The sequence below is a fragment of the Mobula hypostoma genome, chromosome 20 (genome assembly GCF_963921235.1).
Source record: "Mobula hypostoma chromosome 20, sMobHyp1.1, whole genome shotgun sequence".
Classification (NCBI taxonomy): Eukaryota; Metazoa; Chordata; class Chondrichthyes; order Myliobatiformes; family Myliobatidae; genus Mobula; species Mobula hypostoma.
Window position 1 is genome coordinate 24,051,734 of NC_086116.1, and position 19,312 is coordinate 24,071,045.

Genomic DNA, 19,312 nt, shown 5'->3' on the forward strand with positions numbered 1-19,312 from the left:
AGTTGCCAATTTCTGAATTCTGGACCTGACAATTATCAGACCTTGTTCCTCCTGTTCCACAGAACTCCAAGTTTCCACAGATGCTGCCTGACCTGTTGAGTTCCTCCAGCGTGTTGTGCGTGTTATTCCAAATTTAGACTCTGGCCTGTCCTCTTAATTCCCCTCATCCCTGTCCCTAAAACCCTAACCTGACCTTTGCCTCCCCCTTTAAACCGCCCCCCCGCCACAAACCCAAAAAGAAATACTTTTTTTTTAAGAAAAAAGCAACACTAAACCCTGCAATCAGTGCCATCTTGCTTTCCTCCTTGGTGCTACAGTAGATTATTTTTCATAATCTGCAGATGGCACAAAACTTGGAGATAAATGAATTATGTGGAAGATATTAATCAGTCTCAAGGAGGTTAAAGTGGTGGTATGGATGTAGAGATGACCAATGAAATTTAATGGTCATTATTATGAGCTCGTGCATTCTGGTAGGAGGATTGAGAGAAGATGACCAATATGAGGGCATAACTTTAAAAGAAGCGGAGAGTGATCTGGTGGCTACGTGGTTTGGTAAAAGTGGCAAAGCAAGTGGAGAAGAAGGCAACTGTAATCCTGGGCGTTATCAATAGAGGCACATCTCTCAAGACCAAGGAAGTCATGATAAACCTTTGTAAATAACACAGCCCAAGACTGTACCATTGTGTAAAATTCTGGCTACCATTCTTTGGAAAAGGTGTGCAGACTTTAGAGTACAGCAAAGATTTGCCAATATAATTTTAGAGGTGAGAGTTCTTTGAGGATAGTTGTAGAGCTGTGGTACTTCTTCCAAAAGCAGCTGAAATTTCAATGTTTTCTCAAACTTGTTTAAAATCATGAAGTTTTCAGAGAGTAGATAGAATGTTTATTGTGTTCAAAGTAAATGTATTATCAAAATACATATACAGTATGTCACCATGTACTACATTGAGATTCACTTTCTTGTGGGCATCAAAGAAATACAATAGAATTAATGAAAAGCTACATGCAAAGACTGACAAACAGCCAGTGTGCAAAAGATGACAATCTGTGCAAATAAAATGCAACAAATGATAAATAATATTGAGAACATGAGTTGTAATGTCCTTGAAAGAGTCCATAGGTTGTGGAATCAGTTCAGTAAAGAGGTGAGTGAACTTATCCACGCTGGTTCAGGAGCCTGATGGTTGAACCTGATGGTGTGGGTCCCAAAGCTACTGTACCTCCTTCCTGATGGCAACAGCGCGAAGAGAGAGGGCATGGATGGTGGGGATCCTTGATGATGGATGCTGCTTTCTTGTGGCAGTGCTCCTTGTAGATGTGCTCAGTGGTAGGGAGGGCTTTTCCTATGACCGACTGCATGATATCCACTACTTTTTGTTGGTTTTTCTGTTCAAAAGCATTGGTGTTTCCATACCAGGCCATGATATACCAGTCAGAATACTCTCCTATGTGCATCTATAGAAGTTTGTCAAAATTTTAGATGACTTGCTGAATCTTCGCAAACTTCTAAGAAAGTGGAGACACTGCTGAGTCCAATTTGTAATGGTACAATGTGCTCCTCCCAGCACAGATCCACTGAAATGGTGACACCATGGAATTAAAGGTTAGTGCCCCTCTCCCCCTCCAATCCCCTGATGAGAGTTTTCTTTTTCTGGCGGTCAATAATCAGCTCTTCGGTTTTGCTGACATTGAGTGAAAGGTTAATGTGGCACCATTCAACCAAGTTTTTAAATTCTCTCCTATATGCCAATTCGTCGCCAGCTTGGATTCTGCTAATAGTGGTGTTGTCATCAAGCTTGTTTAGCATCACAATCATAAGTATAAAGTAATAGGGAAGAAGGCTAAAACTTGTGGTGAACCTGTGCTGATGGAGATAGTGAAGAAGATGCTATTGCCAATCCAAACTGATTGACTGGGGTTGGCATGGGAGGAAATAGAGGATCCAGTTGCACAAGGATGTATCGAAGCCTAGATCTTAGAACTTATTCAAGCAACACACACCAACTGCTGGAGGAACTCAGCAGGCCAGACAGCGTCTATGGAAAAGAATAAACACTCAATGTTTCAGCCCGAAATCCTTCATCAGAACCCTCTGCTCGAAATGTTGACTGCTTACTCTTTTCCATAGATGCTACCTGGCCTGCTGAGTTCCTCCAGCATATGGAGTGTGTTACTTGGATTTCCAGCATATGCAAATTTTCTTTTAGTTTGTTCTTGGAGCTTATTGATTAGTTTTGAGGAAATGATATTGTTGGATGCTGAGCTGTAGTCAGTGAAGAGCATCCTGATGTATGCATCTTCAGTGCCAGGGTGGTTATGAACTGGGGGAGAAGGGATGAGTGGCCAAAAGAAACAGAAGTGACATGGAATAAAACATTTTTCACAGCAAGTCTGGGACGTACTTCCAGTGTATTAGAGCAGCTGGAATGGGGGAACCAGTATAGCATTCATAAGGGAGCTGGCCGACTATCTGAAAGAAAAGGGTATGCAGGGGTTTGGGGAGTGGGGCTTGCTGGATCACTCTTCGTTGAGCCAGGATAACTTGACAGGCTGAGTAGCTGCCTCTTTCCATGCTGAAAATATTCTGTGACTAGGATACCCACGAAAGATGTATTTCATTTGAGGAAGTGGGACATTGGCAAAATAAATGCCATGGGTTTCAGAAAATGAGAGGTGACCTCAGCAAAATGTACATGATTCAATAGGTCAGATTCTACAAAGCTGTTTCCCCTGGTTGTAGACAATAGAACTGATTAAATTGGTGTCCTAGAATAAGCAACCTTTTAGGATGAGAGTGGTAGGAGAATTTGGGCATTGATTGTACTAAAGGCACACAAATAGATTGTTGTGTTCATGTGCATCGGGGGATGTATGGGAAGTCTGAAGAAACTCGAGGCTGAATCACTTAATCCTTGTTTTTAAAACAAGTGGCCTCTGTGCACAGTATTTTCCACTTTACAGATCCTCTGTCGGAAATATTGTATTTGTGGGAATATAAATATTTAAATTTAGATTTGTCTGGTGATATGGATTTCAGTAGTCAATTTTAATACCTTCTCAGAATTATCTCAGCTAAGTCTGTCTTCTTCCATAGTGTGCTGGTACAGAGTGAAATAGTGCCAAGTCTCTGTATACACCTGGTAATGGTTTCCTGTGTAAGACCAGAAACTGAAATAGTGGTATTTGTGTGAATGTAGAATGGTATTAAGTTGTTATACCTCTTGTACCTGCTCTCACCAATGGGAATTCCACATAAGTGAACTGTCCTAGACATATTGGAGTACACTTGGTATATGTGGGGCTTGCATCTGCATGACTTCCTTGCTCCAAAAAGGAATGAGAAAATTGTAAAGCTGCAGAGGAATGAATTTGCTTATCATGGGAATTTTCCAATTGAAAGCTTCAAGCATACTACATTCTGCTTTTGACACACACATTCTCTTAACTTTACACAGGTCCATTCCCAATTACCAGCTTGATGATAGGGTCTTTGATTCTGCAATTGACACCTGATGAAAATTTCATGATGTCAAGCAATATGACCGAACTCAGTAATGACACAAATGTGGATATTGCTGCCAGGGATGCCCAGAGGGTTGTCATTGCTTCATCTGTCACTGTTCTTGCTGGCATCATACAGGTACTGCATTTTTAGTTGTTGATGGTACTATTCTTCAACAACTGCAGCATGTCATTTAAATTCCTCTTGGTGATAACAGTTGTTTCCTCAATTCTAGCTTGTACTTGGGATTCTCCAAGTTGGTTTCATTGTTCGGTACCTCTCCGTGCCCTTAGTGGGAGGATTTACAACTGCTGCTGCCTTCCACGTCTTTGTCTCCCAGTTGAAAATAGTTTTAAGCGTGCCAACAAAGAGTTATATGGGAGTCCTCTCTGTCATATATGTGAGTATTTGCTTAAACCCTTCTGAAGAATTGTTATGTAATGACATTTATAAATACAGAGGATTCCAGTTCATTGGGACACATTGGAACCTGTACTTTTTGGCCCCATTAAGTAGCTGTCCCAGACAGTCAGTTTCTTGGAAGTAATTCAAAAGGTTTCTCAGAATGGAGGCCAGTAGCTAGTACTGTGTCAGAAGGGCCATGTTGGGACCCTTGTTATTGACAAATAAACTCTCCTTGGGCTTCCAGCTGGGTACAGGTATAGATTTTAATCAACATTTCGATGACAAACTCTGCCATCTTCATCAGGGATGATGCCTGGGCATTTCTACTCTGGGGTATACATATCACTGTCATCTGTCCTTCCTGATTGATTGGATGAGGTCTAACCAGCTTGCCCGCTGTCCCATCTTGTTAACTATCAAATTCCAGTTCTTACTTGGAGCAAGATCTTTGTCTTTGTTATAATTTTTCTCGAGATTTATTTCAATGACTTCCTTCACCAGGCAGTCCCAAAAACCATTGAAATAAAACCTAGAGGAAAAGAATTTTAACAAAGATGAGGCCTTGCTCTAAGTAAGAATTGGAATTTGATTGTAAACAAGGTGGCACAGTGGAAACCTGATTAGTTAGTCCTCATCCAATCAGGAGGGGCGAATGATGGGGGTGTGTGTATACATATCACTGAACTAGATGTGTCCAGGCATCAACCCTGTTGAAGATAGCAGAGTTTGTCATGGAAGTGTCAGTACATTATGGCTGACCTATTTCCCTCTCAACCCTGTTCTCCTTCCCTCTTCATGTAACCTCTCTAGTCAAGAACTTATCAACTTCTGCCTTGCATACACCCAATGACCTGGCCTCCACAGTCACCAGTGGCAATAAATTGCAGATTCACCACCCTCTGGCTAAAAAATTTCCACCTCATGCTCATTTTAAGTGGACGTCCTCCTATTCTGAGGGTGTGCCCTCTGCTCCTAGACTCCCCCACCATTAAAAAGTATCCTGTCCACATCCATTCTATCTAGGCCTTTCAACGTTCGATAGGTTTCAAGGAGATCCCCTTCCCCCATTCTTCGAAATTGTGAGGAATCACTCCTCATTCTATAAGGTTTTCATCCCTGAATCATTCTCTTAAACCTCCTGAACCATCTCCAATGTTAGTGCATCCTTTCTTAAATAAGGGGGCCAAAAATGCTCTCAATGCTCCAGGAAATAATTGCTTAAACTGGAAAAGGTTTACAATGATGCTGCCAGGACAAGAGGCCCTGCGTTGTGAGGAGATGTTAGCCAGCCTCTGTCTTTTTTTTTTCCCTTAAAAAGATAAAAGTCTGGCTTTCTTTGTCACACGCACATCAAACCATACAGTGAAATGTGTCAATTGTGTCAACGGCCAATACTTTCCGGAGGCTGCCTGGAAGTGTGCCATGCTTCCAGCGACAACATAGCATGCCCACAATGTACTAACCCTAACTGAGGTAACCAGAGCACCCGGAGGAAACCCACACGGCGACAGGAAGAACGTACAAACTCCTTACAGAGGGCGGAGGGAACTGAACCCCAGTCTTCCAATTACTGGCCCTGCAAAGCACTACGCTAATTGCAATGCTTCAGTGCCATTGTTGGACTGTTGGAGAATGAGGGGTGGCCATAAAGGAACATTTAAAATTCTGGGAGGCACAGATGAGGTCAGTGTTTACAGTCCTATCCCCAGGGTAAGTGAGTCTAAGCCAAGGTGCATAAACTTAGAGTACGATGAAAAAGATTTAAAGGGATCTGAGGGCCAAATTAATGACATAGAGGATGGTGAATATATGGAGTGAGCTGCCTGGGGATGTAAATAAGGCAGGTACAGTGGTATCATTTAAGAAACCGTTTGATAGGTGCCGCAAGAATGATGAGAAATAGTGGTGTGTGGATTGCATTCAGAACACCTGAACAGAAAAGGGAAGTACTGCAGGGGAGAATTTTTCTACAGGCCAAATTAGAGTGGATTGATGATGTAATTCAGATGATCATCTTTCTGCAGTTAGTGAAAGGTTGCTGCCTTTGTTATAAACAAAGTACTTTACCAGTGTTTGGGTGACACACTTGCAATGGATAGTGTGGTATAGGGAATCATAGCCATTGCCTTGACTCATAGAAAGCTGAGGACTTCTAAAATTTCACTTTGCTGCTCAATTATACAGATTGCTTTTTTTAAAAAAATAGAATATACGTGTAAATAAGTTTGTGTTTTTTGCATTCAGTCTTTACCCAGTTTATAGTCTTTGCTTGCATTATATCATTTCAGTGTGTGATAATGGCTGACAGTTTATCTCCTTGCCGTTGTTCTGCACTTAACTCCATACCCCTTGATTACTTTAATATTAAAAAATCTATCCATCTGTCTTAAATATATTCCACACCTGAGCCTCTACAGCCCACTTGATGAAACTTTTTTTAAGATTCAGCCTCTCCAAGTGTCTAAATTATTCTCATCTCTGTTCTAAATAGTTGCCCATTATATTGAGATTGATCCCTGGTTCTAGGCACACCAGCCAGAAGAAACATCAGCTTTATATCACCCAAAACTTGCAAGCAGTACTCCTGCTAAGGTCTGACCAAAGCTCTATAAAGTTGGAGTATAACATCCCTACTTCTGTATTCGATACCCATCCGCCTTCCTAAACACATTATCTACCCACTTGCCATCTTTAAGAATGTATTGACTTTGAGATCCATATGCTCAATATTCCCTACGATCCTGTCATTCATGCTATGTATGTCCTAGCCTTTGTTGTTCCTCTCTGTGCCTTGTGGCACATCAGGTGGCAACCTTGCCATTTCTTTAGCATTTGTCTGTTTTTTGAGGTTGAGTTGCTAGCTCGATGCTCAACCCAGCAGTGATGGAAAGTGTGCAAGGAGCTGGCCAGATTCAAAGCCCAGACCACGCATCTCAAAGTCTGGTACGGATGCCACTATATCACCACCCAGCATGTCCTAGCCAACAGTGCTCTCAAAATGCATTACATCACATTTGTCTGGATTAAAATCCACTTACCATTTCATAGCACACTTTGGCAAACATTGATCTCTGTCTGTTGCATAAAACTAACTTCTGCACTATCAGTTGCTCTGCTAATTAGGTCATCTGCAAACTTACTAACCTTCTCCACCACACCTACATTGAAGTCATTCACTTACCTTGTATAACAAACAACAGAGGTCCCAAAACAGAAAACAAAACCCATGCCTTCACCTCTGTCATATTGCCGAACTTATTTTTGATCCAGTTCGCCTATTTGTCTTGGATCCCATGGATGCTAACCTTCCATGTGGGACCCTGTCAAAGCTTCACTAAAATCTATGTAAATCACATCCATTGTATTAATTCACTTTGTTACCTTCTCAAAGAATTCAATCAAATTGGTCAGACAAGCTGCCCATGGCAGAGAGATGTTGGCCACCTATGATTAGTTCCTGCCTTTCCAAGTGATTATTAATCCCCCTCAGAATTGTTTTCCAGAATCTTTCCTATTGCTGATGTTAGGCTCACAGGTCTGTCGTAATCAGGCTTTTCCCTGCTGCCTTCCTTGAAAAGAGGGACCATGCATAGTGGGTAGGCTCCTACTGCTTGGGGCATTGGAGTTTGGAGTTCAATTCTGTTATCTTCTGTAAGGAGTTGGTACGTTCCCCTGTGACTGTGTAGGTTTCCTCCTAGGTGCTCTGGTTTCCTCCCACAATCCAATGACGTGCGGGTTAGTGGGTTAATTGGTCATAGTAAATTGTCCTGTGGTTAGGCTAGTGTTAAGTGGGAGAGTTGCTGGCTGGCACGGCTCATTGATCCTGTTGGGCTGGAAAAGCCTGTTCTATGCTGTTTCTCTAAATAAAAATAAAATTAATGGAACAGCTGCTGTCTATCTCTTTTTATATTTGTATCTATTTTTCTATGGTGCAAAATTTGGCCAAAACATTAGAATACACTTCAAAACTTGCCTGGAATCTTGTATGGAATGTTGGTGGCTAAATAAAATTGAGACAGCTACTTGGGTAGAGGTGCAGCTTTTGTTACAGCTTTCATTTATTTTTCAGACTCTTATTGACATATTTCGCAATATTCGGCAAACTAATATTGCAGATTTCATCGCTGGTTTGATCACCTTTGTCTTGTGTGTAATTGTGAAAGAAATCAACGTTCGCTTCAAAGATAAAATAAAAGTGCCTATTCCGATTGAAGTAATTGTGGTAAGTAAGAGTGATGGAGCATTAGTCTCATTATTCTCTCACTTAGTTTGTCTTTTCCTGCCAATGATAGCTCAGATTAAATGCCAGGGGACTCTTCAACTTAAGTAGTGTTTAATTAGGGAACTGAGTGCGCTCTGACCTGATGTTCATCTTTTGGTAGTTGAATCAGAGTCAGGAACAAGAATTTCACTCTCGTCCTCCAGAGACCACTTGTGCCAGTTCTCTAGACCAATTGCTGCTCTTTTCCAAATCATTCAGGGTCTAGTAATTGCACCTAGTTGGAGATGCTCCATGTGAGGGGAGAAAAATCTGTTTTCAAAACATTATTTGAATGTTCTTCAGGCACCAATCTGCATACATTGAGTGATGTGGCATTGTGCCAATTCTTCCCACTTAATTGCATGATGGAGTCACCACATGGACATATAAAGCACCTGCTCACTCAGACTCTTGTTTAAGAGTTGTAGTTCACACATTTTCTTATATGGCTGAAAGGTTTTCCCTATTAGTTATGCAAGGGGGAATTTATTTCTCCTTGCCTTAGCAAAACAAAGCTTTAACTGTCACACAGGTAGATATTATTTGCCCGTATAACAATTGAACCCTCTACCTCAGTCAAGGAAATGTAAGTAAGAATGAGCTTGCATTTTCTGAGCATCTTTCACAATGGCAGGTGACCTCAGCCTTGGACAGTGAAATATTTTCAACTGCAAACACTGTTGAAATGTTGGACATTTGGTAACTCATTCATGACAAACAAGCTTTCAGAAAAGTGAGGTACTGGCCAGGCAATGTACAAAGTACCTAAATGGTATTAATTTGCAGAACTTCCAGAATAACTCGCTAGCCATCCAGGTAATGTTTTGTGATCCTATTGAACATATCTGAAAGTGTCAGTAGAGGCTTCTGTTTTACATTTGAAAGATGGTCTCTCCAAATTGTGACAATGTGTCATTAGAGTTTCAAACTAGATTTGACCTCAAGTTGTAGGGCTACCTCTGAGCCAAGTCTGACAACTTCATGGCTACCTTCATGAATAACATCATCTGTTGGCTCCTCTATTTCAATTTAAAGCCTAAAGGTGTTGCCATCATATTTCCCATTTGCAGTGGCTAATTAAAGTACACACACAGTGATGTTTCCCCATGGTGTATGTCAGAAAAGAGCAGACCTAGATATGCTGGGTCATAATTTTAGAAGGAAATCCATTATTAAATAAAACACATCAGTGAGAGTATTTTTCCAGCTGGTGATCTGACCTGAAGTCTGATAAGATCATAAGATATAGGAGAGGAATTGGGTCATTTGGCCCATTAAGTCTTCTTCACCATTTCATCATGGCTGTTTAATTTCCCCCTCCCCCCTCGGCCTCAATCTCCTGCCTTCTCCCCGTATTCCTTCATACCTGTGACTAATCAACAATCTATCAGCCTCTGTCTTAAATATACCCAAAGACTTGGCCACCACAGCCGCCTGTGGCAACAAATTCCACAGATTCGCCACTCCCTGGCTAAAGAAATTCCTCCTCTTATGTGGTCGGTTGTGATGTAATGGATGAAAGTGAGTTCTTTTTAAGATGGAAGGCCCCAAGGAAGGGAAGTAACTCGTACCATAAAGATGGAGGAGCTTCTTAAACTTAAGCATTGGAACCCTATAAGGTGGAGTCAGCTGGTGCTCCGTCAGTGTATCTGAATGGCAAGAACCCACATTCTAATTATAGAAGTTCCAGCAGGACTTGCATTAAAGTTCCTACCTTGGCATCAAGTAGCCCAAGCACTTCATGTCAATGACATGTTGGCATTCTTATTAAAGTCTTGTGTGCACCATGCAGTTTCTGCACAGTAAGCTTTCAGAAGCACCAATGTGTTAATGACTAGGTAACCTATTAGGGATGTTACTTAGTGAGTAAATATTGGTTAAGGCACTAAAAATATTTGCTCTTCAAAATAGTGCCATTGAATCTTTTAGTTACACCTAAGAGGGTGCACAGGCCCCTCGCATAACTATTCACCTCAGATCCAGTGTCACAGCCTCTCAGAAAGTCAGCTCACGTTTTTTTTTTCTCCAGTCTCTATAATGAAGACAATCTTGCATCTTTTGACTCGGATCAGCACAGGTTTACGCAGTCTTCAGCATGGTAGACAGGTTTGGAGTATTCATATCTGTGCATTTACCATGAAACTTGTATGGAGGAGCAAAGAACACATGCATTTAAGAAAACAAGTGCTAAATTATCATATGAAAACATATTGGGCATGGTTTTAATTCTGAAGATGTCAGAGGAAGGAAAGTTGAGGTTAGTGGTTAATGCCACAGTTTTGAGATACTGATGTAGAATTACTTCAATGCAGGGAAAAATGACAGCTTGCAGTACTGGTCAAAAGTTTTTGGAAAATGTGTATAACTAGGGTGCCTAAGAGCTTTGCACACCCCACACCACTGTAGTGATTTTATTTATTGCACTGTGCTGTTGCTGCAAAAAATCTAATTTCCTGACGTGATGATAAACCTGATTCTGACATGGTCTCCGTTGTGGACTCAGAATGGGAAGAGGGCCTGGAGAGGGGAGTCATGGTTTGGAAAGGAAGAAGGGAGTAGGGAGAGAGCAGGAAGCACCGGAGGGACATTCTGTAATGATTAATAAACCAATTGTTTAGAATCAAATGACCTTGCCTGATGTCTCAGGGTTGGATGTGTCCCCCTGCCCCTGGGACTCCTTCTCTGGCACCTGTCTCACACACCTGTGACGCTCCACCCTGGTCATTCCCAACATCCTTTGCTCCCGCCAGATTTACAAACTCTCCCTCCACTCCACTTTGACAAATACAGTACTGTGCAAAAGTTTTGGGCACCTTACTGCATAGATGGTGGTTATTGTTCAAACATACTGTATATGTTTGCTCATTTCAGACTATCGTAGCTACCGGAATATCATATGGTGCTAATTTGGAAAAAAAATATAACGCTGGTATTATCAAAAGCATTCCGACGGGGTAAGAAAAATGAGGAATTTTGCTTTCATTAAAAATGTCCAAATTCTAAATATTCTGTTGGTATCCTCTACTGCAGACTAGAAATTTTTATCTGAATGATTTCAGAATTGCCTGATTTTTTTTCCATTCTTACAGATTTTTACCACCGACGCCACCAGATGTGAACTTGTTTAGTCAAGTGGGAACATCAGCATTTTCTGTTGCCATTGTGGGATATGCTGTTGCTGTTTCTGTTGCCAAAGTATTCGGTACTAAGCACGGCTATCCAATTGATGGAAACCAGGTAAGAAAAATAAGTGAACGTACCTTCCATTAGCCTTTTGAAAGGTGACTTGCATTCTGAATGAAAATGGCTGAACTTGCATAGTCATTGCAGATACAGCACACACACAACTCTTCAGATTAGGCAGCATCCATGGAAATGAACCAACAGCCAACATTTTGGGCCAAGACCCTTCTTCAGGACCTGAAACGTGTTGAAATATCGACGTTTTGTTGACTTCCATAGGTGCCGCCTGACCTCCTGAGTTCCTCCAGCATTTTGCATGTGTTGCTTTGGATTTCCAGCATTTGTAGACTTTCTGCTGTTTATTATTTCAGATGTATATATTTTATATTGCGATTGATTAGTCAGTGCCAAAATTAGTTACATAAGACCATGATAAGTTTGAAATTTGTATTGAAGATTTGATTTTGATTTTTTTTATATAGTATTATTACAAAGCTGCAGTTTTGTTTTATTTAGAGGTGCAGAGTGGAAAAGGCCCTTCTGGCCCATTGACCTGCGTTCGCAGGGCAACCTACCAATTTAACCCTAGCCTAATCATAGGACAGTTTAAATTGATCAATTAACCTACTAATGAATTTGTCTTTAGAAAGTGGGAGGAAACTTGCGTGGTCACAGGTAGAATGTACAAACTCCTTACAGAGGACGCTGGGATTGAACTCCAAACCCTGATGCTGTAATGATGTTGCACTAACCGCTACACTGCCATGATGCTCAGAGTGAAATTATTCTACATATCCACAATGGAAAGAAAAATTCAAAATTTAGATTGAATTACTATCAGTCTGAATTCAGTCAGAATTCATCCTGATGATAAACTCGTGAAGAATTCTTGATTTTAAAATAACATCGGCAAGCTTGTAAAATGGTCAACAATGCATCACCTCTCTGTAGTAACTTCCCAATTTTTTTGTTTATGGTGTCATATTGCATGGAAATACACGATTGCCTGTTTTACATCTCCATGTATACAATTCAAAGTTTCAGTTTTGCTCTCTTTATCTTGGAAAAGTTGGGATAGGAGTTTCAGTGTAAGACATAATTTGGGAAATGGCGTTTGTTCCAGGCTGAAACTGCAATTTCTTTATCTTTACATCTGCTAGAACAGGTCAATCTCTTACATAATAGTTCCCTAAAATGTGGTGCTTATTATAACTTCACTTTAATGTGAAACTGTGGCCCATTTTTGCTTTACAATGGTGCAGGAGTGCATGGACTTTACAATGAGTGCTGTGTCTGTTTTAAGGCATTCTCACTGCCTGAGGACTCAATCATTTACAGAACCTAGAACAATTGGCCATCAGGCCCTTTGGTGGGGGGGGGACGGTGGAGAAAGCGAACGGAAAGTTTAAAGATGGGAGTGCAGTGCATGACCAGAGAAGTTGCACTATCCATCCTGCAAGCTGAAATGATCCAAGCTGTGAACTGGTTGTTGTAGAGTAGTTATCACAAGTCCTGAGCTTTATATGATAGCATAGTAGGTTACACGACACAATTACAGCTTGGGGCTTCAGAGTTCAGTTCCAACGCGCTCTGTAAGAAGTTGGTCTGTCCTTTCCGTGAGCGTGTGGGTTTCCTCCTGGTTTCCTGCAACTTTCTAAAGACCTACCGATTGGTAGGTTAATTGGTCATTGTAAATTGTCCTGTGATTAGGCTAGGATTAAATAGGTGAGCTGCTGGACATTGGACGGGAAGGGCCTGTTTCACAATGCATCATAAATAAATAAGTGATACTATGGTGGGAAATAAGGCAATATTAATTCCATCCAGCTGCAGGCTGAACTCCAATGCCTTCAAACCTAAGGTTGTGGAGGATCTTGACACAAACTCTATCAGTAATCTTCTTTGGGTACATCTCCACTCAGTAAGTTAATTGACTGAGTGCATCAAAAGTGAGACAGCCTGGTCTTATTCATTTATTTAAATTTGTCTGTGTTCTGGGCAATGTTTGGGTTTAACATTTGCTATGTCATGATGTTGAAGGGCCGATGAAGAGGATTGTTGACCTGTTGCCCTATCACCACATGTGGGGAACAAAAGGCTCCTTCACACTGCTGCTGTTTGGTGATTACACATTTGCTTCACGTCCACACTGCAACCATTGGATGCACATTTATACAGCAAATTGTACTGTCTGTCACATTAATAAGACGGATGGCACTTGTTCATGCCGGAACCATACATAAATAAGTAATTTGTGAAATCAATTCCACATGCAGCTCTAAATTTATGATGGAGCTCAACAATACAGGTTGTTTCAATCTGCATGGAGAACCCATTATTAAGCAGCAGAAAGAATGTACCACATAAGGGTTTCAAAGACTTGTAATTGGACTGTTGTGTAGGAATGTTGGTCGTCAGGAAGCACGGGTTTGTGTTTACAGAGCTTGTCCGAGTTTGTGAAGGATAGTGAGGTGTGGCTTAAAAAAAAATTGCCTTGACTTCTGAACTTCATCTAAACTTTGTTAATCCAGCCACGGAGGCTTTTTTAACTAGTCATTCTGGGAGAGAACTTGATTATAATGTTATTGATCTTGCAGCACACTCAAATGAGTGTCCTGTACCTGATCGAAATGGATTAGATATACAGTACTGTGCAAAAGTCTTGGGTACATGTATATAACTAGGATGCCTAAGACTTTTGCATAGTACTGGAGTAATTTTATATATTGCAGTGTACTGCTGCGGCAAAACAAAAACAAATTTCATGTCATAAGTGAGTGATGATAAACCTGATTCCGATATGGATCTCTATTGTGGATTGAGAGTGGGAAGGGGGCAGGGAGAGGGGAATCATGGTTGGGAAAAGGGGCAGGGAGTGGAAAGCACCAGAGAGACATTCTGTAATGATCAATAAACCAGTTGTTCAGAATCAAGTGACCTTGCCTGGTACCTCAGGGCTGGGTGCGCCTGCACCCAAGCCACCCCTGTCCCTGGCACTCCTCTGCCATCTGACCCATGCTCCTTCGGTAGAACTCCAACCTCACCATTCCCTACGTCCTTTGCTCCCACAAGATATACAAACTTGCTGTCTGCTCCATTTGGCAAATACAGAACTATGCAAAAGTCTTGAGCATCGTAGCCACATATATATGCCTAAGACTTTTGCACAGTACGGTGTTGCACATTGTGATTTCAGCGCCCAGTATCAAAGCTGTCAGATTTAGTTCTCCGTACCCCTTAGGTAAAAGACCATAAGATATAGGAACAGAATTAATCATTTTGGCCAATGGTTGATTTATTCTCCTTCTCAACTCCATTCTTCTGCCTCCTCCCTGACACCTTTGATACCCTTACCAATCAAGAACCTATCAACCTCCTCTTTAAAAATACCCAGTGACCTGGCCTGCACAGCTGGCTGTGGCAAGGAACTCCATAAAATTTCCCACCCTCTGGCTAAAGAAATTACTCCTAATTAGTTCTGAATAGATATCCCCCTAATCTGATGCTGTACCCTCTGGTCCTCTCCACCACTCCACATCCCTCTGCCATCCTCCCTGCATCCACTCTGTCTAAGCCTTTTAATATTCAATAGGTTTCAATGAGATCCCCCCTCCATTCTTCTAAACTCAAGTGAGTACAGGCCCAGAGCCATCAAATGCTCCTCATATGTTAGCCCTTTCATTCTTGTGATCATTCTCAAGAACCTCCTCTGGACCCTCAACAAAGGCAGCACACCTTTCCTTGGATAAGGGGCCCAAAACAGCTCACAGTACTACATATGCGGTCGGACCAATTCCTTATGAAACCTCAGCATTACACCCTTGTTTTTGTATCTTAGTCCTCTCAGAATGAATGCTAACATTGTATTTGCCTTCCTTACCACTGACCCAACCTGCAAGTTATCGTCCAGGAAATCTTGCACGAGGGCACCCAAGTCCCTTTGCACCTCTGAGTTTTAGATTTTCTACCCATTCAGAAAACAGTCCGTGCCTTTATTCCTTCTACCGAAGTGCACAACCATACACTTCCCTACACTATAATCCATCTGTCACATCTTTTCCCATTCTCTCAATCAGTACAAGTCCTTCTGCAAACTCCCTGCTTTCTCAACACTACCTGCCCCTCCACCTATCTTCATATTGTCCACAAAGCCATCAATTCCTTCATCCAAATCATTGACCTGTAATGTGAAAAGAAGCAATTCTCACACTGATCTCTGCAGAACTCTGCTAGTCAATGGCAGCCACCCAGAAGAGGCCTCCTTTATTCCCACTCTTTGCCTCTTGCCAGTCAGCCAATCTTCTATTCATGCTAGTATCTTTTCTATAATACCATGGGCTCTTATCTTGTTAAGTAGCCTCATGTGCAGCATCTTGACAGATGCCTTCTGAAAATCCAAATAAACGATGACTGACTCTCCTTTGTCTATCCTGTCTGTTAGTTCCTTGGAAGAATTCCAACAGGTTTGTCAGAATTTCCCTTTAAGGAAACCACGCTGACTGTGGTCTATTTTGACATGTTGGCTCCAAGTACCCCAAACCTCATCCTTAATAATAGACTCCCAACATCTTTCCAACCACTCATATCAGGCTAACTGGCCTATAATTTCCTTTCTTCAGACTCCTTCTCTCCTTAAAGTGGAGTGACATTTGCAATTTCTCAGTCTTCTGGAACCAATCCAGAATTTAGTGATTCTTGAATGACCATTGCTAATGCTCCAAAATCTCTTTGGCTACTTTTTTCTTAACCCTGGGGTAGAGTCTATCTGGTGTAGGTAACTTATCTATCTTCAGACTTTTTAGCTTCCCAAGCACCTTCTCCTCATTAGTAACAATGACACTCACTTCTTACCCCCTTACTCTCGAATTCTGGCATACTGCTAGTGTCTTCACAGTGAAGATAGAAGCAAATTACTGTTTGAGTTCCTCTGCTATTTCTTTCCGCCCACCACCACATTACCTCCCCAGCATAATTTTAACTGGTTCACCACAATTTTAAAGGTTTGATACCAATTCTTGTCTCTCTTTTTGTATATCTGAAAAAAATTGCATCCTCTTTTATATTATTGGATAGATACCTTCATATTTCATCTCTTTCTTTATAGCTTTTTTGTTGCTTTCTGTTGGTTTTTAAAAGCTTCCCAATCCTCAACTTCCCACTAACTTTTGCTCTATTACAGTATATGCCCTCTCTTTGGCTTTTATGCTGTCTTTGTCTTCCCTTGTCAGTGAATGTTGCCTCATCCCTAAAAAAGCAACTTAGAATCTATCTGCCTCTTTCCACTGATGGAATAAGGTCACCAGTAACTTTGCAAATGTAAGCACAAGTATTAAGTAAAATGATTTACTGTATGTTGGATAACATGTCATCTTTGCAAGAACAAAATCTGTACTAGTCAAAAAGAACAGTGGAATAATATGCTATTACTGATACATTTTTGGTGCAATTTTATCATTTGTATGATTGTGCTATATTCCAGGAATTCATAGCGCTAGGAATTTCCAATATTTTTGCTGGCTGCTTCTCAAGCTTTTTAGCGGGCACTGCTCTGTCCCGTACAGCTGTACAGGAAAGCACAGGAGGAAAAACTCAGGTAATAAATAATAGTGGATAAATATGTGTTTATATCTTGTTAAAGTTCAAAGTAAATTTATTATCAAAGTACATGTATGTTACCATATACAACCCTGAGATTTTCTTGCGGGCATAATCAATAAATCTATAGAATAATAACCATAACGATATCAATGAAAAACCGCTCCAAATTGGGTGTTCAACCAGTGTGCAAAAGACAACAAACTGCGCAAATACAAAAAGAAAGAAGTAATAAATAAACAATAAATATTGAGAATATGAGATGAAGAACCCTTGAAAGTGAGTCCATTGGTTAGTGGGAACATTTCAATGATGGGCGAGCGAAGTTATCCCCTTTGGTTCAAGTGCCTGATGGTAACTGTTTCAGAACCTGGTGTTGTGGGTCCTGATGTTCCTGTAACTACTTCTATTTTTATTGTAGATTGCTGGACTTTTAACTGCAGTAATTGTGATGATTGCCATCCTGATAGTTGGAAAGCTACTTGAACCTCTGCAGAAGGTAACTTTTCATTTGTATTGTGACATGTTGTCTCCAGGATCGTTAGGAATAATTATGTAAGAGATGTTCATGTTAATTTGGGTTTATGCAGTCTGGCTTCACTGATCTGTTCAATTCTGAATTTGCAAGCTTTAAAGTTTTCTTTTTCTAAAGCCATAATGACATTGTTCGCAACTTCCTCCCCCCACCCCAACCAACATGAAATTTGATGGTATCGCATTCAAATTACAGCTGCAGTGCAGTCTGGTGGTGAGCTCTTCTTGTTCACTCAATAGTATTGTGCAATCTGGTTGCCCACAGAAATGCATTTTATTTTGTCGAGATTTATTGTCTGAGTCAAAGATAAGGTTCTCCACCTCCTTGTTCTGTGGTTCTGAAAATAATCACGACATTAACAGGCCATTCCCGCATCCTCTGCATCACAATTGAGGATGTCTGCCAAAGTGCCCTGTTGCAGCAAGCAAAAGGAAGGAAATTTGATTGCTCATAAAATGGAGCCGTTAACTTAATCTCATTGACCGTGGTATTTCCACACCAGTTCACCACAACTTTAAAGGGAGGACAGATTTGCAATGTAGATCACGGAGGGGCCCATTAGAGCAATGATTTTTTTTTAAACCACATATTATTCTGATGTGATAGACATTGTGAAATGTATGCCTTTTCCTGAATTCCAAATGCACACTCAATGGCTTCTTCAAAACAATTTTCCCATTTGAACAGAGTGGACTGCCATTGTCATGTTGTCAGTCCATGTGCATTGTACGTCTGGATGTTGAAGAGAGTTTGATTTACCATCTAAACCAGTGCAGCCTAGGATTAAATTGACCTTTCACCCAAATTCTAAACCATTCCTTTGCATATTCAGAAATAACATATGAAAGACATAAACAAAATAACCACATTAAAAAGACATTTGGATAGATAAGGTTTAGACCAGGGGTTCCCAACCTTCTTTATGCCAGGGACCAATACCATTAAGCAAGGGGTCTGTGGACTCCAGGTTGGGAAGGAACCCCTAGTTTAGACGGATATGGAGAGAAAATGAGACTAGTTTAGGTTGGCACCTTGTACAGACAAATTGGGCTGAAGGGCCTGTTGCCATTCTATATTCTGCAATTTTATATGGCTCTCAGCAATGTGCTTCCAATTGGTTAAATCTATATCAACACAGGCCTATAAATCTAATCCTTCTCAGTCAGAGAATTGATAATTCAAACAATTATCTCCCTGCTTGTACTTTCTGCTTGTATCAGTGCTTTTTCTCCCTTGTATCTCTTACCATATCTAATTACTGCCTGTTCTAACTGCTATTTTATTGGGAAGAGTAATTGTTGTCTCAGTGTCCTTCCCTTTGCTGAGCACATTGTCCTTCAAAATTTTTTTTAGCTGCTGCAGTCACCAGTGCACAATCTTGTATTCTTTCATCTGATTGGTTGCTGTGCACAAGCTAGCTGTATATTTCCATCTCTTGGCATGGATAAGCTGAGTGCTTCAAAGAGATAGAATGGTGTTATTACTAAAGTGCGTGCAGCTCTCATTTAAAAAAGAAATTACTTCCATGACCTATCCAATTTTAAACAGAAAACCTTGCAAATTAGAAATCCAGATAGCAGTTGCAGTCATAGCATAGGGTCTCTTCATTGAGGCACTCATGGAAGGACTATAAAATCAACAGACTGAACAGCAACATCCTAATTCCTTCAATTATTTATGTATACACCTCATCAGATTTTCAAACAAATGTTCTCAAAGCTTCACACGGTGCTTCTGTCTCAAAGAATGTACTTCTTTAGCCAGTCCCCATTAGCTATAAATTTCCAGATCTTGGGCTGATATTGGATGGGGAAAAGAGATGGTATCC

General features: G+C 40.9%; 1 protein-coding gene across 8 annotated transcripts in view; it reads left to right on the top strand.

Annotated features, from left to right (window-relative positions):
• slc26a4 (solute carrier family 26 member 4) overlaps positions 1 to 19,312 on the top strand; it is a 106,396-nt gene that overhangs the window by 63,447 nt on the left and 23,637 nt on the right. For all 8 annotated transcript variants that reach the window (XM_063072554.1, XM_063072553.1, XM_063072555.1 and 5 more), the window contains 7 exons: positions 3,459 to 3,643; positions 3,741 to 3,905; positions 7,980 to 8,132; positions 11,043 to 11,125; positions 11,261 to 11,408; positions 16,834 to 16,947; positions 17,371 to 17,448. In XM_063072554.1, the coding sequence (XP_062928624.1) occupies positions 3,459 to 3,643; positions 3,741 to 3,905; positions 7,980 to 8,132; positions 11,043 to 11,125; positions 11,261 to 11,408; positions 16,834 to 16,947; positions 17,371 to 17,448 (926 nt within the window). The remainder of the gene's footprint in view (positions 1 to 3,458; positions 3,644 to 3,740; positions 3,906 to 7,979; positions 8,133 to 11,042; positions 11,126 to 11,260; positions 11,409 to 16,833; positions 16,948 to 17,370; positions 17,449 to 19,312) is intronic.